Genomic DNA, 20,589 nt, shown 5'->3' on the forward strand with positions numbered 1-20,589 from the left:
GTTATTATGTCAAACACAGCACCATTGTGCACATCTAAGGTCCCTTGGTCGACAAATTGAGGACCCACCTATAAGGAACAACAGGAACGCCTGCCTCCCCCCATTCCAGGCGTGCCATGCCTGGGCCTGCTACTAGTTATAAAGTGGTGATGTGACGTTTTCACCATCGTGGGATCAAGAGGGCGTTGAGCGAAGCCCCACTATGGTGTTATTGCCCAGATCCTGAAATCTTCTATGTGCTCACATACTAGGGAGGTCTACATGCTCGCAGTGCAGGTACCCGCCACACAGGCTTAGTGTTACCCATGTAATCAGGGGGTATATGGAGGCTCCTCGGGTAAGGAGGGATCTGGATGTTTCCATTCCTCCACTAGTGCCTCCAATGGCCTGGCAGCTTCGAGGGAATCCCTGGCCCCGCCTGGCAGAAGCTGTCTAGGTTCATGTCATTGGGCTAGGTTTGTCCTTTATTTATTTTGTTTGTTCTTGCCAAATAGCAGGGATTCTTTCTTGGTTGTGTTGGGCTTCAGGTCGATGCGAGACTTCTAGATCTGGGCGATGTGTAAGCAGTGTCTGGGCAGAGGCGACTTTCACGTAGAGTTGTGTATCATCAGAACACTGGTGAATGTTGATGCTGTTATCTGTGAGAAGAACACCAGGCGGCTCCAGGTAGAGGCTGAAGATGACAGGGCACAGCCTGGAGCCCTGGGAGACTCCACAGGTTACGGGATCTAGTGGTAGGAGGGAGACTACTATTGCATCAATTTACCTCCCAGCCAACAGTTTTACACATACTTCAACTCTAAGGACAATAACATTAGAACACATCTTAGCATGTGTAATATAGCCTCCCACCCCTCTCTTGCTTACTCCCTGCTGGTACAGTTAGTCAGCCTCACCTCGTTCTCCTCTAAAGGTTATCGCTGTCTTCTTCTGTCCTCAAATGATCACATCTTTGGTTTTTACCTCCAGAATCATTTCTGCTCTCCAATCTCTTCCTTGTTTGTACCCACATCTTTCCAAGTCAGCCACTTTTGGGGGGAAAACAGTGGTCGACCCTTCTCTGTCTGCAGACACTGCCTGGTCTCTCGAATGTCCTTTTTCTCAAAAACCTTGGAGCAGTTTGACTAGCCCGCTTATTCGTTACCTCTTCTTCAGTGACTTCCTCAGCCCCTTCAGACTTGCTTCTGTGCCCTCCATTCCAGATGGTAACTGGGCCCATCGCACTCCTCTCTCATCTAGCCTCGTTCTCTCTGAATTGTCTATTCCAGTCCATACCACTGACTGTATGATTTTACTTCATTTGCCATCGCTGGCGCAGGATTCCAGACGTTGTCCTCTTCTTGCAGCACACATTTTTAATTCCCTGGGTCTTGGTTTACTTCCGTGCAGGCCTCCTCAGGTGGACATCTGTTAAGGCTCTGTCCTGGACACTCTACTTTTCTCTCTCAGTGGGTGCCTCCGTAAGCGTGATGGTAGAGTTCACATGTTTAAATGACAGCTGCCAAAAATACACAGGGCAGTCATGGGGTTGCCACGAAGATGCATTTATTTCCTGTAGACGCGTTTCGGCGAAAAGTTGCCTTTTTCAATACCTGGAAAGTTCATGCATAACACGCAGCATTCAGATGTTCATTTAAATAATGGATGCATCATCCTCCTTGGTATGTGCCCAATAGTGACAACATATATATTCGTTGTTTCCACTGAAAACAACAAAGGTTACAGTATTGTTATAGTTAAGTATGATTAAAAGATCTTTTTTATTTTAAACTAATTCGTTGAAAAAACCCAAAGGTAATGTCATTTGAGATGTCATCAGTGATGTAATAAATGATGCCATACAACATGTCATAAGTGATATGAGAGATCATAAGCAGGGGATGGTGGGGCACGAGTTATAGTTAGCTGTGCTAATAACACCTGGTGGTTTCCGTCGTTTTTTTTAGTTCAAAATGTTAATGTTGCCACTGACATTCACCTAACGATAACATTACTTTATCCTTTGGTTTTTGTAGTGAAATTCTAAGTTTTTATTTTTATAAATAAAAACAGGTCATTTTTAGCACACTAACTGTAACCTTTTGTTTTTACAGTGAATGTAGTGGCAACACCCCTCAACACTCATCATCAGCCAGTCTAGCTTTAATCCAATGGCAAAGTAAGCAAGGGACCCACATTTGAGCAGACTCTGCCAACTTAGGGCAAACAACCCAAACACAAGGAGATGATGAACGGAGCGCTGAAACTTTTCAGACACTCACCCCCAGTCATAGATCTGGATTGAATCCATCATCGTTCTTTAGCTCACTTCGCCACCCCAGTTCATACCCAGCCATACGCAAATCAGTCTCGACCCTGTTCCTCATGGGAACAGTCCAGCCGAACTGCCAAGCCAGGTCTTCCCTGGACCGGAAAAAAGCATTATGGGACCGGTTTCGGCGTAACACCTCTCATCAGCCAAGCTAGGTAGGTTATCTGCAGGGCCTGGCCACAATCCCCCTACAGGTTGCCAACTGCATGCAGCACACAGTGTTTCACCATGCACAGCAGGATGTTGTCCACGGGGCATGGCCTGTGGCCAACCCACCCGGGGGCGGTGAGCCGCCTAAAGGCATGCACCTACACGCTGTGCAAAGCTTTTTGTCGAGTGTGGCATAGCTGCCTGCAATCAACTTCCCGCAAACAACCAACCCCACGCTGCACATGCCCCTTGGTCATGCATGGCGTGGAGTTAGCCACAGGGCTATCTTGTAGCCAGGCCCTGCTTCCAACTCCCCAGTCAGCCAACCCCGCTGCACACAACCTTAGGCTGTGCGCAGTGAAGGGTTGGCAGAAGGGCTTAGCCTGCTGTCAGTCCCTCTGGCCCAACACCCAGGAGGATGCCAACTCCACACCACACACATCCTTTGGCATGCAGCCTGTAAGGTTGGCCTTCGCGCCCTGCAAATCACATCCCCTGGCACCAAAACATATACATTAAGGGGAGGTGGCATGCAGCCCCTCCCTGACCCTTAATGGGCCCCATGGGGCACATCCCCCAGGGTCAGTTCCAATAAGAAGGGGAGGGGGCTGCATGTCACTGTCCTACCCAAGCATTAAAAGGTCGCATTGACCCTATCCCCCAGGGCCAAATACACTGAAGCGGGAGGAGGTCAAACAGCCCCCCTCTCTGAGCCCTAATAGGCCCATGGGTCCAGACATCCCCTGGGCCAAATACAGTAAAAAAGGGAAGAGGGGATGCTCAGCCGCCCTCCACAAACCTTCTTAGGCCCCGGAGGCCCCATCCTCATGGTCAGAATCTAAGGGGAGGGGGGTGTGCAGCCTAAAATGCATTTCCTGTGTAAACGCTGACCTAACAATAACTACTCAGTGGTAACCACCTCTGGGTCATATATATATATATATATAGACATGGTTGTGCCTTTTGGTCAAGGTTGACAACTGAAATCTGATTTTTGTACCGTAATACCTTGGCCCCCCTCCCACAATTTGCACCAAATATAGAGAAATTAAATACACTGGAGAACATTGAACACTGTGCCAAATTTGTTGGAGATCTGATAAAAGGTTCAAAAGTTATGAGAAGTTGCAGAAAAGCTTTTCATTCTCAAACATAATGGGATTTACCTTTGGAAAGTTTTCTCCATGCGTAACTCTGAAACCATTGAACGCATGGACTCCACATGTTTATGGTAGAACAGCTGTTCATTCATTTGGGACCCTTAGTTGGTATAGTGAAAATCTGATTAGCATTTTTGGAGGTACAAGGCAAGATGTGACTCTCCAGTGTGCCTGTCGGATTATCCATCAGGCCTCAAAACATCTACCCGCCCACTTGCATTGGTGAGTCAGATTTTATCAGGCTGAGCTATTTAACACCTGGAGTGAACATAGTCTGGAAAGAAACAAGTGTTCTGTTCATTCAGAAAGTACATAAGCAATAAAGACGTCGTTAAATCTTGTTTTTATCTTGATACATTTGCTGTCTGTTCAAGAAAAGAGGTCAAAGGTCAAATGTCAGTTTGTCTTTTTACCAATTTCTGCTTGGAAAATCAAGTTTATTTTTCTTTCTCTTACTACAGTTAGAGGTTTTTGTCAAGTGAGCTGTTAATCGTTGTGAAACAAAAGGCTGTGAGATGGCAGTTTGTTAAATATCTTGTAAATGAACCGTACAAGTATTTTAAAGTATATCAGGAATTACATTTGTTTGTAATTGAGAAGTATGATGACAACAAAGATTTAAATAGGAACAAAACAAATTAGAGCACTTTACTTGTTGGTGTGCAAATGACTGATACTTACAGAAACGCGATTTCCAAACCGTATTGTTTGTAACTATATATTTTTATCAGTAAAACTGCATGTCAGTGTGGAATGATCTGGCCATTTCTATGTAAAATCTGCTGATTGCAAATGACAGTGTGTTACCTCTTCATGCTTTAGTAATGTATTTATTAAAAATGAGAGGTTTTAAATATGATGCCCTGGTGACAATGTTGTTAATGAACTAGGGGGCAAGTCGGGGGTCACGTGTATCCTATCTGATTTGTATTATGTATAGAGGAAAAGTTTAGTCTATTAGATCAAACAAATGTTTTCTGTACAGCAGACGTGCTGAGCTCGTGTATTCAAAGGTGCTCTCATATGTGATAAAGAAGAAAATAGGGGCTCAATGAATTAAAAACTTGCCCAGGATCACTTCTTTTGAAACCAGTTCATGTATCAAGCGCATTCCAACTAAGTCGGGTAGAATATTTAAGTCACTAGATCTGCAGGTCTAGCATCACTTCTATGATTTGTTGAGGCCTGATTAGCAGTTTGCAAACACCTGACAGGATATATGTGGACAATAGGGCATCAGTACCGCGCATGCACACAGGACACTCAGAAACGCAGACAATAGTAGGACCAAAAAAGAAAGGATCTCAGTGGGTGAGCCGATGCTGCAGTGTTCCTAAGCCCGCTCACTTTAGAATATTTCCACTCCAGCTGCTTAACAGATCAGGGAGAGATGGGAAAAAGAGACTTGTGCCACAACACCCTTGGCCGAGTTAGAATATGTGGCTACTCACATTCTACTCCTGCTGTTGGGAAGGGAAGTGGTGCCAATGCCTTTCCACCTTGCCCAAAGGCGGGTGGAATTTGCAAATTTATATTGAGGTGCACCTTCTTAACTTGTACTCAGTGAGAGGGTGTGAAAATGCTGTTGAAGTGCAGGGTGTACATGTTCAGTCCCGGCTCTTGTTACCTAGTAATGAGGGGGAAGTTACCCCCATAGTCTTTAGGTCTCGCGCCTAGCGTTGAAGTGCGCAGCACTGATCGCGCCGCGAGAGACCTCTTGTATGGGGTTTTTAAATCGCCCTAGGAATCGCACACACTTGTGCGTGTGCTTTTCCTTTTGGGCCATGCCATTGGCCTTTGCGTGTGTGTTTTTTACAAACACAGCACGCAATAGGCCAAAGGCGGGCGCATTGCTCCGCCCATGGCCTATTGCTGTCTGTTACCTGCATCGCCGGGCATGTGATTTTAATTATCGTGCCCAGACACGGGCGCGATAATTGAAAGCACATGTTTCGCTGTGGGGCGCGCGCGAGCACCACTCGCGGGCTTTTTCGTTTTTGGATCCATTTCATTTTTATTAGGACTTGGTTGCCGATTTCGGGGTTCAAGTGGTGGCAATCTTGAGTGTTCCCCACTGGCTGTGGCACTACACAGAGCGAATAAATACATTGTTTATTTATTGTTCTCGAACTGGTGAGTTATTTCAACCCAGGGTCTTTCCATGGCCCATCGTACTCGTGGATAGAGGCTTCCTTACGGGCACGCTTGTCATTTCGCCTCCCATGTCCCCTAAGAACTCGTAAACGCTTTACCGAACCTGGCTCCCATGGCTTGGGGCGTCTGTTGTTTCCACTGCTTGTTTTTGGCAGTAAGTAGAAAATGTGATTATGAAATAACTTATTTACATTTTCTTGCGTTGCTCTTCAGTTTATTAGATCCGAGATGGAGTCGTTCCCAGGAGCGGGTATCTCTGTTACATCCGGGTACTCTAGTTCTGGGGTCCACACTGCTCTGCCAGCAACACTCTATCTCTCCCCATGCAGGGGGCCTAGTCACATGTGGCTGCAGTGCACCCCAAGCGCAGTACTCTTGATGTTCTTGACGTGGGGGAAACGCACATGCTGAGGATGTTGCACCAGGGCCAGAGATGCTGACTTTGGAACTGGGAGACCAGTTTCGATTCTCGGCGTCGGCTCAACATCCCGTGATTCTGGGCAAATCACTGCATCTCCCCGAGCCTACAGAATTAACGTTACACATGTAGTATAACTGGTGCTCGCGCAAAAGTATCCAATGCCCCCGGCAAACAAAGCTCTGCCAGTGCCCCTGAGTCCTACCCTGCAGCGCCTCGTGCCTGCAGACACCTCTCACTGTGCTCTTCAGTCCTGCCCTGCAGCGCCTCGTGCCTGCAGACAGCCCTCACTGTGCACTCCAGTCCTGCCCTGCAGCGCCTCGTGCCTGCAGACACCTCTTACTGTGCGCCTCTCACTGTGCGCTTCAGTCCTGCCCTGCAGCGCCTCGTGCCCGCAGACACCTCTCTCTGTGCCCTCCAGTCCCTGCCCCCCTTGCTGTTCCAGCAGCGAGGCCAGCGCCTCGTCCTTGCTTTGCAGTTCTCCAGGCGCTGCATGCTTCAGGCGAGAATCGAAACCCTCCGTTGGGGCAGACAAGCCTGTCGGTGCCGGGGTGGGCAGAGCCGCCGCAGGATGGGAGGGGAGAGGACTCGCCTATGACACCTGCTATATCTCCGCACTGCCGGGGCGCCCGTGGCGTCGTAGGGCAGCGTGCTGGCTGCGTGAGCCGGGAGGAAGAGCCGCTGCAGAGAGCAGGTGGGACAGTGTGAGGGGGGTGTGCACGACACTCGCGGCATCCCAGGTGCATGTCGCTCTCTACATTCCTCTCTAAGCAATCTCCTTGTATATTCATTCATTGTGCCTCTCGCACCCAGCATAGGTACTCCCGGCCCCCCACCCCTATATATCTATCCCTGTCCCAATCTACCTCTTTCACCCTACCAGTGTCTGGTACCCTCGGCCTCCCATGTTCTCTCTACCCCCGCTCATCCCTGCACATCAATATCTATCCCTGTCCCAATCTACCCCCCCTCATCATACCAGCGACTGATACTCGCGGCTTCCCATGATCTGTGTCTCTGTCCATCTCTATCTCTCTCTCATCCCTCATATCCCTTCACATCTACGACTTACCCACTCTACCCTCTCCCCCTACCAGCATCTGGCCATCCCGGCATCTCATCTGCTCTATCTTTCTGCCCCCATTCCTCCATCTCTGCCCCCTCTATCCCTCTCACTCAGTGTCAGGCCCTTCCAGCATTACATCTGCATCCTGTTTCTCTCAGTCTGTGTGTCTGTCTGTCTATCAATCTCTGACCTTCTCTAGCCCTCTGGGCTGCTGTTTCCAATAAGTTTCTCTTTTTTTTGCCTAGTTTCTAAATGGAAGGTTTCGGGTGATTCGACTACTGGGAACAAGGGGGGGGGGGGAGGGGGGTCCCAAAACACACAGTCCCCCTTCATTTTCCATAGTCTGTTTTTTAGGAAGCACAACTGCAAAAGCTGCTGACTGAAATTACACCAAAATCGACAGAAAGCTGGATTTTGGTCCGCAGATTGTGCTTGTTTGTGATTTGGTGCAAATGCGTTCAGTAGTTTTGGAGATATTCAACTCCAAAAATATTTGTATATCTCGTTGGTCGGGTTCGAGCGGCTCTTGCGAGACTCCCTCTAACTGAATTTATGAAATAGAGCATTCTGGGAGCCCCAGGGAGCTTTTTTGCCCTCGGACCAACTTGCTCCCATGGGAGCAAGGCTCTGAATGGCTGTCAACAACACAAAGAAAAATGTTGCTGACAGTCATCACAGGACTCTGGGACTTGGCAAGTTTGAGCTATTGGCATTGTAAATGACAATGCCTTTTATTTATATTTTGGATTTTAAAACATAAATTAAAGGCATTGTCATCTACAATGCCGATAGGTTAAACTTGCGTAACATGCGAGACCTATTGCATTGCAAATGCTTGTTCTGAAATGACAGCGCCAAGAAGTGTATTTTGCATTTTTGACTAAAATTTCTATCTGTTTCCATGCAGGTGACCGACCATGCAACAACGGCCCTACTGCACTACCAGCTGCCCCAGATGCCTGATGTGGTGGTCCGCTCCTTCATGGTAAGTGTGTAAATGGGAGGAGCCAGCCGTCGAAAGTTGTGTCATCAGGGCAGAGTGACAGGAGTGCCTGGTCATTGGGGGGAATTGTGAGTCGGCGACAGAGCGGCAGCGTGAGGGTAAAGCAGGCTAGGCCTTCTCTAGGCCTTCTCTGGTGCGTCCCCTGCTTAGAAATGACTTGAAACACGACGAGTTACACTTCCCCCACCTCTCTCCATCAGCCTGTGGCACGTGTGTGTGACCAGAGGGAGTTTGGGGTCCGTCTTCTCTCCTCCAAGATCTTTCTGCCTACGAGCCTCCTGCCTCAGCCAAACAAGCATAATGCTGATGTGCTGCGCTCCTTGAGGCCAACCACTGGGCTTCTAGATGGAAGGTCAAAGCCATTGTCTTCTTGGTTGGGTCAGTAGCAGGAGGTCGCACTGAGGCATCCAGGATACATCCTGGTGGTCCTGTGAGCCCAGATCATCCTGAGCACAGGGACTGGTACATGCAGTGCTTAATTTAAGCCAGTGGTTTCTGGTGCTCGGCACCAACACTTAATTGTCCGCACTGGCACTTATGACAGTCTACCACATGGTGGCGTTGTTTGTCTAACTTACAGATGAGCACAATAGTTGTTTATTCATACAATATGCATTAAAAATGAAATGACTAATACCAGTATCCCAAGTATTACTATAGCTTTGGGGGCCTAGAGTAGTCTGAATTACTGTCCGCTTCGATATCCAACTCTACTCCCAGATATAGCGCACACCGGCCCTTACCAGGCGGCCCCTAAAGCGCGGACTACTACCCCTAACTACTGCTCTCCTCAACCAGGAACGTGAACTCATGCCCTGAAGAAGTTCATTTCATGAACGAAACGCGTTGGCAACCTCTTTTTTGAAAATAAAGAATTACTCGAGTTTCAATATCACAAGACTCATTGACTAATTGACTACCGTTTGTCGCAATAACGAGCAGTGCGCCGCTCCACAAGTCCTATTTCCTCACTTATCTGCATAGCAGTTGACACTCAACGACGGCGAGTGCTGGAGCAGTTTTGTGCACACTCAACCTAGATTGACTACTTTTTACACAACAAGGGAACACAACAGGGAAGTGCGGTCACTGTGTCCGCCGTTGTTTGGTATCACAATTTGCACCAAGCTGTACTGTGCCTGACTCTAGACACAGCGCTGTGAAGCCCACCTACTGCAGCTATGTGAAGGTTGCGGGTCCCTTGAGCGAGCTGTAGTGTGTCTGACTCTAGACACAGCGCTGTGGAGGCTGTGGGTCCCTTGAGAGAGCTGTACTGTGTCTGACTCTAGACACAGCGCTGTGAAGCCCGCCTACTGCAGCTATGTGAAGGTTGCGGGTCCCTTGAGCGAGCTGTAGTGTGTCTGACTCTAGACACAGCGCTGTGGAGGCTGCGGGTTCCTTGCGCGAGCTATACTGTGCCTGACTTTAGACACAGCGCTGTGAAGCTCGCCTCTTGCAGCTATGTGAAGGCTGCGGGTTCCTTGCGCGAGCTGTACTGTGCCTGACTTTAGACACAGCGCTGTGAAGCTCGCCTCTAGCAGCTTTGTGAAGGCTCCGGGTCCCTTGCGCGAGCTCCATCGTGTCTTGTGCCCCCCCTTTGCGTGCTCGGCCGCCCTGATCTGAAGCACATGACAGCTGCGCTTGTACTTCGAGCCGCTGGGTCCCTTACCTCGTGTTTTCCTTCAGAAGCCCCCGGGGGCCGAGTGCTTTTCAAGAGCTGATATCGACTTTCCCGAGGTTGGCTGCCGTGGCCAGGAATCAAGGCGGAGATGTTAAGACTTCTATGGATGCTTCCAGCAGAGGTCCCGGGGTCCCTGCGCGTGGCTACGAGCCCCTTCGTGCACGCGGCGGGGCCTGCATGACTGCTCGGCCCTCCGTGCGCGTGCACGCGGCCAAGCCTCCCTGCTGGCACTCCAGCGGAGAAGCAGCTCACAGGAACGCGCGCACGGAATGGCACAACCATGCTGTCAAAAGAAATATTTGCATATGTTAATGGGGACATGACTGGGTGAAGTTGAGCATGTGATTGGATGAAAGACGCCTGTGCGCTGTCACCATTCATTATTGTAAAATGGATGAGAAAATGGAATTCGTTTTTTCCTGAAGGGATGTGTAAGCGGGTCCTTTGCAACCCGTAATTAGAAAGTATTTGGCACGGTTTATGCGCCATTGGCTACTGAATGAGGCGTGACCGGGCGAGCCTTATGGGAGAGCCCACTGGACCTGCAGAAGCGCCGCAGTCCGACCACGCAGGAGTTGTCTGCGCGCGCTAGTGGCTGAAGCATTGGGTGGGTTAAGCGAGCCCTGGGGGCTGAACAAATGGCTCCCTCAGCAGCAAGAGTGCTTTGGGGTTTAGCGCACGAGTCCGCTTTAGCGACAAAAGGTTTTGTTAGCAGCAAGAGGGCTTTGGGGTTGAACGCATGAGTTTGGGTGAGCAGCAAGAGGGCTTTGGGGTTCAGCGCATGAGTAAGGGTGAGCAGCAAGAGGGCTTTGGGGTTGAACGCATGAGTTTGGGCGAGCAGCAAGAGGGCTTTGTGGTTGAACGCATGAGTTTGGGTGAGCAGCAAGAGGGCTTTGGGGTTCAGCGCATGAGTAAGGGTGAGCAGCAAGAGGGCTTTGGGGTTGAACGCATGAGTTTGGGCGAGCAGCAAGAGGGCTTTGGGGTTGAACGCATGAGTTTGGGTGAGCAGCAAGAGTGCTTTGGGGATGAACGCATGAGTAAGGGTGAGCAGCAAGAGTGCTTTGGGGATGAACGCATGAGTAAGGGCGAGCAGCAAGAGTGCTTTGGGGTTGAACGCATGAGTTTGGGTGAGCAGCAAGAGTGCTTTGGGGATGAACGCATGAGTAAGGATGAGCAGCAAGAGTGCTTTGGGGTTGAACGCATGAGTTTGGGTGAGCAGCAAGAGTGCTTTGGGGTTGAACGCATGAGTAAGGATGAGCAGCAAGAGGGCTTTGGGGTTGAACGCATGAGAGCAGCAAGAGGGCTTTGGGGTTGATCGCATGCGTAAGGATGAGCAGCAAGAGTGCTTTGGGGTTGAATGCATGAGTAAGGGTGAGCAGCAAGAGTGCTTTGGGGTTGAACACATGAGTCTGGGTGAGCAGCAGGAGTGCTTTGGGGTTGAACACATGAGTCTGGGTGAGCAGCAGGAGTGCTATGAGTTGAATGCATGAGTTTGGGCGAGCAGCAAGAGTGCTTTGGGGTTGAACACATGAGTCTGGGTGAGCAGCAGGAGTGCTTTGGGGTTGAACGCATGAGTTTGGGTGAGCAGCAAGAGTGCTTTGGGGATGAACGCATGAGTTTGGGTGAGTTTAGCAGAAAAAGAGCTTTGGGGGTTGAACACATGGTTCCCTCAGCAGCAACAGTGCTTTGGGGTTTAGCGCACGAGTCCGCTTTAGCGAAAAAAGGTTTTGTGAGCAGCAAGAGTGCTTTGGGTTTGAATGCATGAGTTAGATTGAGCAGCAAGAGTGCTTTGGGGTTGAATGCATGAGTTAGGGTGAGCAGCAAGAGTGCTTTGGGGTTGAACGCATGAGTTTGGGTGAGTTTAGCAGAAAAAGAGCTTTGGGGGTTGAACACATGGTTCCCTCAGCAGCAACAGTGATTTGGGGTTTAGCGCACGAGTCCGCTGTAGCGACAAAAGGTTTTGTGAGCAGCAAGAGTGCTTTGGGTTTAAATGCATGAGTTAGATTGAGCAGCAAGAGTGCTTTGGGGTTGAATGCATGAGTTTGGCCGAGCAGCAAGAGAGCTATGAGTTGAATGTGAGTAAGGTTGAACAGCAAGAGTGCTTTGGGGTTGAACGCATGAGTTTGGGTGAGCAGTAAGAGTGCTTTGGGGTTGAACACATGAGTAAGGTTAAGCAGCAAGAGTGCTTTGAGGTTGAACACATGAGTATGGGCGAGCACCAAGAGAGCTATGAGTTGAATGTGAGTAAGGTTGAACAGCAAGAGTGCTTTGGGGTTGAACGCATGAGTTTGGGTGAGCAGTAAGAGTGCTTTGGGGTTGAACACATGAGTAAGGTTAAGCAGCAAGAGTGCTTTGAGGTTGAACACATGAGTATGGGCGAGCACCAAGAGAGCTATGAGTTGAATGCATGAGTTTGGGTGAGCAGCAAGAGGGCTTTGGGTTTGAACGCATGAGTTTGGGTGAGCAGCAAGAATGCTTTGGGGTTGAACCCGTGTTTGGGTGAGCAGCAAGAGTGCTTTGGGGTTGAACACACAGGTTTGGGTGAACAGCAAGAGTGCTTTGGGGTTGAACGCCTGAGTTAGATTGAGCAGCAAGAGTGCTTTGGGGTTGAATGCATGAGTTTGGGTGAGCAGCAAGAGTGCTTTGGGGTTGAATGCATGAGTTTGGGTGAGCAGCAAGAGGGCTTTGGATTTGAACGCATGAGTTTGGGCGAGTAGCAAGCGTTGAGCAGCAAGCCTGCTTTGGGGTTGTGCGCATGAGTTTGGTTGAACAGCAAGAGTGCTTTGGGGTTGAGCGCATGAGTTTGGTTGAACAGCAAGAGTGCTATGAGTTGAATGCATGAGTTTGAAAGAGCAGCAAGAGGGCTTTGGTTTTGAACACATGAGTTTGGGATAGCAGTAAGAATGCTTTGGGGTTGAACGCATGACTTTGGGTGGGCATTGTAGGAGAGAAGGATCTGCTTCACATGGGTACCCCCACTTTTTGCTGGTGTTTCACTGTTTTTTTTTTTACCTTAGTCTGGCTGTGGCCCTGCTAATCAGGACCACAGCCTAGCTGCTTCCTCTCTAAAATGGTTTCCATGTACTTTAGGTACATATCTAATTGGATTCTGGAGTGCCTTATAAGCCCCTAGTATATGGTATACTATGTACCTAGGGCATAGGTACCTCAGAGGCCTACCAGGGGCCGAAGCATGTATTATGCCACCCCTGGGAAGCACTCCAAAGTGGCACCACAGGTCTGCTACTGCAGCCTGGGTAAGGGTGTGCTTGCACCCCTTATAGTGGTATAGGCCACCTATATCCACATATATATATATACAGACACATGTAAACCTATAAGTCACTCCTATGGCAGGCCTTGACAATCCTGAAGGCAGAGTGCTTGGTTTTATGTGAGAGGGTGCCCAAGCATGAGCTGAGCCCCTCTGCAGCCTTCGGAAATACTTCCTTATGGCTGTTCTGTGATACAGCCATACCATATACTCTTAAGTGCATTATAACCTCGCGGTAAATGCTAACTTTGCAATGGCTGCATCAAAACATGTCATGTTTGATGTCAAACATCTTGGAATACTACCCCCACCAGTTCTGGCGGCGGGGTAGCATTCCACCCTTCTAGAGGGAGAGACATGTTCACACTGGTCAAACCCGGTAGGACTTTCCTGAGCCCTGGCATCACAAAATGGATGCCTCTGCCACGGACTCGGGTCTGGCCTCCTGCTGCTGACCGAAACTCCGACAGGGTAGTCCTGGACAATAAGTTTCCTGTCGAAGGGAGGTGTAACCACCTCCCCAGACAGGCAGATGTGTATTGGGGCTGGGCGGGAGCACTCACTGGTGCTTTGAAGTCCTGCACTGGGGGCACATTTGGTGTCCCTGTGCATAGTCCAGTTCAAACCGGTTGCAGGGGCTACCTGCCCCTGTTCTGGCGCGAAACTGGACAAAGGAAATGGGTGTAACCACCCCTCTTTCCAGACCCACCCATAAGTGGGGCCTTAGAGTTAGTCCATCCCCTAAACTTAGTATAAGTATAGGAATCCAGTCCCTAGGACTTTACATTACCCTGAACAAAACTCTGCAACATATATCCTGGACCTTCGTTGTTCTATCCTGACTAGAAGACTGAAGAAATCTCCCTTGGGGTCAAGGAGTGACTCCCCTGCTTGGCAGGCACCAAAGAAGCAACTGACCGGTCTGCATCGCTGAAGCTCCCACCGGCCGTTGAAGTCTTTGGTTCACCGGAGGTGGATTTCCAGCATTCCCCAAGACTACCCTGAGTTCACAGCAAAGCTGAGGCCCGTGGCTGTCGTGGGTGATGTGGAACCGTGACCCCTGGACACCGTGATCTTTTGCAGCAACAGCATCTTCCTGGGCTTCCTCGAGGTTGTGCTTTGGTCTCCGAGTAGCCCCAGCCTTGAGCACCTCTTGCACCGAAGATTGTTGGCCTCCACTCCACGAGTGACCCGTGGGCCAGTTTCAAGTGCGACCGCTCGAGGCTCCTTCGTGATCGCTAGCCTGTTGGCTAGTAGGCTCCCACGAAGGCAACTCCTCTTCTGCTTGGGCTTTCCTGGTTGCTCCAGACGTGCCCTGACTTATCCTCGCTGGGTGAGTCCCTCAGACCTTGCTGGTCTGCACCGCAGTCCTTTCTCTGAATTCCAGTGACTTGCCGTTGGCAAGGCTTGTTGGGTCCATTCTGGTCGCCGACACCGCAGCACTCAACAGACTTCATGGGACAGCTCGAATCCGGCTCGTGGACTTTGTCGACACCTCCTGGACCTTGTGGCTGAAGAGTCAAGACACCCATCAACTCACCTGAAGCACCCAACATCTGTGGGCATTGGTCCATCCTGCCCTCGGTCACTGGCTAGTGACCCATACTCTGTCCCCTCTGCTTTCAGGTTCCTTCCATCCCAGATCCAGGTTTGGATCTCTTCGGACACTTCTCCTCTTCACGGCAGCAGCAGTTCTTTGCAGGCTTCCATTGCAATCGACGACGCGACCCGACACCAAAAGACACCTATGCACCCGGCTTCCCTGGGTGAGGTAACTCGAGTACTCCGGTGCTCCTAGAACTTCTTAAGTCCAAAAGGGTTTGGTCCTGACTCGATTCTAAGTGTCCCTAATCTTTAAATTTCCAACCGCGACATTGCCCATAGAAGATAACGGGAACCTGCGGTTGTGTTCACACACTGCATACAGTCCCAGTGGGTCCCCTGTGTCACTACCTTGGGTGGTTCCTTGGGGTCCCAGCGATTCTACAGGCTGTGGCCCTTGTGACTAGTTCAGTCGTGGTTCTTATACCACTTTTTTGGTATATGGTTTGGTACACCCCTAGGGCCCAAACGTGTATTTGTGCTATTACTGATGATTGCTCACTTGTAAATTAAGTACTTCAAACTCCAATCTCATAAGGAGACTAGAGGGGTGTGTTCTAACCTAAATACATATATTTTAAATATATACCTGGTGTGGTTGTCCTTTCATTTGATCATTCAAGAGATAAAACAAGCTGCTTTACATTCCTACAAGACTTAGCCTGAAGGCTGCTCTCCATAGCTACCACTAGGATAGCTTTCAATAAAGGTTGTCTTTAACCAATTCACCATAAGAGGTTGTTTGGACTGATACAAGGTGCCCACTAGAACTAGTCGACAGCATATATCAGGCCACCTTCTCACAGGCATCAAGAGTGCTATGAGTCGAATGCATGATTTTGGGCAAGCAGCAAGAGGGCTATGAGTTGAATGCATGAATTTGGGTGAGCAGCAAGAGTGCTTTGGGGTTGAGCGCATGAGTTTGTGTGAGCAGCAAGAGTGCTATGGGTTGAATGCATGAGTTTGGGTGAGCAGCAAGAGGGCTTTGGGTTTGAACGCTTGAGTTTGGGTGAGCAGTAAGAATGCTTTGGGGTTGAATGCATGAGTTTGGGTGAGAAGCAAGATGGCTTTGAGTTTGAATGCATCAAGAGCAGCAAGAGTTGAGCAGCAAGAGTGCTATGAGTTGAATGCATGAGTTTGGGCTAGCAGTAAGTGCTTTGGGGTTGAATGCATGAGTTTGAGTGAGTAGTAAAGTAAGAATGCTTTGAGGTTGAACGCCTTTGTTTGGATGAGCAGCAAGAGTGCTTTGGGGTTGAATGCATGAGTTTGGGTGAGCAGTAAGAGTGCGTTGGGGTTGAACACATGAGTTTGGGTGAGCAGCATGAGTGATTTGGGTTTGAACGCATGAGAAAGGGTGAACAGCAAGAGTACTAAGAGTTGAATGCATGAGTTTGGGCGAGCAGCAAGATTGCTTCAGGGATGAACGCATGAGTTTAGGTGAGTTTAGCAGAAAGAGAGCTTTGGGGGTTGAACACATGGTTCCCTCAGCAGCAATAGTGCTTTGGGGTTTAGCTCACAAGTCCGTTTTAGTGACAAGAGGTTTTGTGGGCAGCAGGAGAGCCTTGAGTTGAATGCATGAGTTTGGACTAGCAGCAAGAGTGCTTTGGGGTTCAATGCATGAGTTTGGGCGAGCAGCAAGAGTTGAGTAACAAGACTGCTTTGGGGTTGAGCGCATGAGTTTGGGTGAGCAGCAAGAGTGCTATCAGTTGAATGCACGAGTTTGGGCGAGCAGCAAGAGGGCTTTGGGTTTGAATGCATGAGTTTGGGTGAGCAGTAAGAATGCTTTGGGGTTGAATTTCATGAGTTTGGGTGAGCAGTAAAAATGCTTTGGGGTTGAACGCATGAGTTTGTGTGAGCAGCAAGAGTGCTATGGGTTGAATGCATGAGTTTGGGTGAGCAGCAAGAGTGCTATGAGTTGAATGCATGATTTTGGGGGAGCAGTAAGAGTGCTTTGGGGTTGAATGCATGAGTTTGGGTGAGCAGTAAAGTAAGAATGCTTTGAGGTTGAACGCCTTAGTTTGGGTGAGCAGCAAGAGTGCTTTGGGGTTGAATGCATGAGTTTGGGCGAGCAGCAATAGTGCTTTGGGGTTCAACGCATGAGTTTGGGCGAGCAGCAAGAGTGCTTTGGGGTTGAATGCATGAGTTTGGGCGAACCGCAACAATACTTTAGGGTTGAACGCATGAGTTTAGGTGAGCAGCAAGAATGCTTTGGGTCTAATGCATGAGTTTGGGTGAGCAACAAGAGTGCTTTGGGTTTGAACGCATGAGTTTGGGCGAGCAGCCAATGTGCTTCTGGGTGGAACGCATGAGTTTGGATGAGCAGCAAAAAGGCCTTCGGGTGAATGCATGAGTTTGGGTGAGCAGCAAAAGTGCATTGTGCTGAATGCATGAGTTTGAGTGAGCAGTAAAGTAAAAGTGCTTTGGGGTTGAACGCATGAGTTTGGATGAGCAGCAAGAGTGCTTTGGGTTCAAACACATAAGTTTGGTGAGCAGCAAGAGTGCTTCGGGGATGAATGCATGAGTGTGGGTGAGCAGTAAAGTAAGAGTGCTTTGGGTTTGAATGCATGAGTTTGGATCAGCAATAAAGTAAGAATGCATTGTGCTGAATGCATGACTTTAGGTGAACAGCAAGAGTGCTATGAGTTGAATGCATGAGTTTAGATGACCAGAAAAATTGCATTGTGCTGAATGCATGAGTTTGGGTGAGCAGTAAAGTAAGAGTGCTTTGGGGTTGAACGTATGAGTTTGGGTGAGCAGTATAAGGGCCTTCGTTTGAATGATTGAGTTTGGTTGATCAGCAAGAGTGCTATGAGTTGAATGCATGACTTTGGGTGATCAGCAACGATTCTTTGAGTTAGATGCATGAGTTTGGGTGAGCAGCAAGAGTGCTTTGGGGTTGAATGCATGAGTTTGGATGAGCAGCAAGAGTACGTTGGGGTTGAACGCATGAGTTTGGGTGAGCAGCAAGAGTGCTTTGGGGTTGAACGCATGAGTTTGGGTGAGCAGCAAGTGTTTTGAGTTTGAACGCATGAGTTTGGGTGAGCAGCAAGAGTGCTTTGGGGTTGAACGCATGAGTGTGGGAGAGCAGCAAGAGTGCTTCGGGGTTGAATGCATGAGTTTGGGTGAGCAGTAAAGTAAGAGTGCTTTAGGTTTGGATGCATGAGTTAGGTTGAGCAGCAAGAGTGTTTTGGGCATGAATGCATGAGTTTTTGTTTCAGCAGTAAAGTAAGAAGGCATTGTGCTGAATGCATGAGTTTAGGTGAACAGCAAGAGTGCTATGAGTTGAATGCATGAGTTTGAATGAGCAATAAAGTAAGAGTGCTTTGGTGTTGAACGCATGAGTTTGGATCAGCAGCAAAGGCCTTCGGGTGAATGCATGAGTTTGGGTGAGCAGAAAAAGTGCATTGTGCTGAATGCATGACTTTGGGTGAGCAGTAAAGTAAGAGTGCTTTGGGGTTGAACATATGAGTGGGTGAACAGCAAGAGTGCTATGAGTTGAATGCATGACTTTGGGTGATCAACAAGGATTCTTTGAGTTAGATGCATGAGTTCGGGTGAGCAGCAAGAGTGCATCGGGTTTGAATGCATGAGTTTTGTTGAGCAGCAAGAGAGCTATGAGTTGAATCATGAGTTTGGTTGAGCAGCAAGATAGCTATGAGTTGAATGCATGAGACTGGATGATCAGCAAGAGAGCTTTGAGTTTAAACGCATGAGTTTGGATAAGCAGCAAGGGTGCTCTGGGGTTAAATGCATGAGTTTGGAGGAGCAGCAAAAAGGCCTTCGGGTGAATGCATGATTTTGGGTGAGCAGCAAAAGTGCAGTGTGTTGAATGCATGGGTTTGGGTGAGCAGTAAATTAAGAATGCTTTGGGGTTGAACGCATGAGTTTGGGGAAGCAGCAAGAGTGCTTTGGGGCTGAATGCATGAGTTCGGTTGAGCAGTAAGAGTGTTGTGGGGCCGAATGCATGAGTTTAGGTGAGCAGCATGAATGCATTGTGCTGAATGCATGAGTTTGGGTGAGCAGCAAGAATGCATTGTGCTGAATGCATGAGTTTGGGTGAGCAGCATGAATGCATTGTGCTGAATGCATGAGTTCGGGTGAGCAGCAAGAATGGATTGTGCTGAATGCATGAGTTCGGGTGAGCATCAAGAATGCATTGTGCTGAATGCATGAGTTTGGGTGAGCATCAAGAATGCATTGTGCTGAATGCATGAGTTTGGGTGAGCAGCAAGAATGCATTGTGCTGAATGCATGAGTTTGGGTGAGCAGCAAGAATGCATTGTGCTGAATGCATGAGTTTGGATGTGTAGCAAGATTGATTTTGGTTTGAATGCATAAGTTGCATTAGCAGGATGGCGCTGTAAGGGTTATGTTAGCGGTAAGAGCACTTTGGGAGCTACATGCATGTGTTTAGGTTAGCAGCATGGGGTCTTTTCTGAACACTTGAATTAAAGTGAGCAGCATGAGCGACTGGGTGGAATTTGAGTTTCTGGTAGCAGCAAGCTCAAGGGACAATCTGAAAGGAGTGCGTCAGCCGTCTTGTGACCTTGTGGTTTTGTACACGCTTCTGTTGATGTGAGATCATTGAGTGGATGGGCCCAGGGCCAGGGAATGTCCTGCATCCTTGGATCATTAATGCTGACAGGAAGGCGCCACGGCATTCCGTATCTTTCACTTCTCTCTGCCCTTCTCTTTGCAGACCTGGTTAAGAAGTTACATCAAGCTGTTCCAGGCACCCTGCCAGCGCTGCGGGAGGTTTCTGCAAGATGGCCTACCGCCGACGTGGCGGGATTTCCGCACCCTGGAAGCCTTCCATGACACCTGCCGGCAGTAGGGGCTGCACCAGAGGGCAGCAGTGGCACGGACAGTACCCATCGTTGTAGGGTTACTCTCAAGTCCCTTCAGGGCTTCTCTGAATCAGGAGTCCATCATGCAGACCCTTAGACCCAATATCTAGCCATAGACACTGGTGTCCCAGCTTTTCTATGCGGTATCCGCCTTCGATGACCAGTCCTTATTCTATGTTTTTGTAGTTGCTTTTTAGCCTTAACCATAGGTCAGCCTTCTAGGGACATGTGCTGTATGCTTTCGAGGTACACTCCTGTGGGGCACCACATAATGTTATTTCTTGCAGAGCTTGGTTACTTCTCACAGGATGAAGCTACTATTATTTCAGTGAGAGAAATGTTGAACCGGCTCGAGTCGACATTGTCCAAGCCGCCTCCTGCTGTACAGCAGGCCACAGACCATGTCCTGCCTACTTCCTAAGTTTCCAACATGGCTCTGAATGTGGGCTGGAGCAGCTCATGGGGAATTCCATTTTTGTAAGGGTGGGGGAATTTTGATTACAAATATTAATTAAACAAGAACTAGATTGAAATGTAAATGTGTCCTGGTCAATTTGTCCTAGAAAGAAGTGCTCAGTGTGGTATCACCTGTCTGCTCTGAACTGAAAGTTTTGCACCTCTGAGTCATGTCCGTTGGCTCCTTCCAGTCTGCGTTCAGGGTTACTTTTTTTTTTGGTGCATTCAGTGCTTAATTTGAGCTGGTGGTTTACGGCGCTCGACACTGGAACTTAATTATCAACACTGGCACTTGTGACAGCCTGCCACATGGTGGCGCTTCCTGGTTAATTTAGAGACGACCACAACAACAGTTAATTATTAATTAAATATGTATTAAAAATGTCTATTACCTGCCGCCCAAGTCATTCTTCTAGCTTTGGGGACTTGAATAGTCCGAATTGTCGCACTTGCAGAAGTGTGACGGT

The 20,589-nt window shown here is 48.9% G+C and overlaps 1 protein-coding gene across 1 annotated transcript in view; it reads left to right on the plus strand.

Annotated features, from left to right (window-relative positions):
- The window catches only part of MED27 (mediator complex subunit 27), a 1,097,305-nt gene extending 1,077,106 nt beyond the window's left edge, over positions 1-20,199 (plus strand). The window contains exons 7-8 of the mRNA XM_085613926.1: positions 8,167-8,244; positions 19,519-20,199. Coding sequence (XP_085470052.1) covers positions 8,167-8,244; positions 19,519-19,653 — 213 coding nt within the window. The 3' untranslated portion in view covers positions 19,654-20,199. The remainder of the gene's footprint in view (positions 1-8,166; positions 8,245-19,518) is intronic.
- The last annotated feature ends 390 nt before the right edge of the window (positions 20,200-20,589 follow it).

This window comes from Triturus cristatus, chromosome 1_2, assembly GCF_964204655.1.
Source record: "Triturus cristatus chromosome 1_2, aTriCri1.1, whole genome shotgun sequence".
Taxonomy (NCBI): domain Eukaryota; kingdom Metazoa; phylum Chordata; class Amphibia; order Caudata; family Salamandridae; genus Triturus; species Triturus cristatus.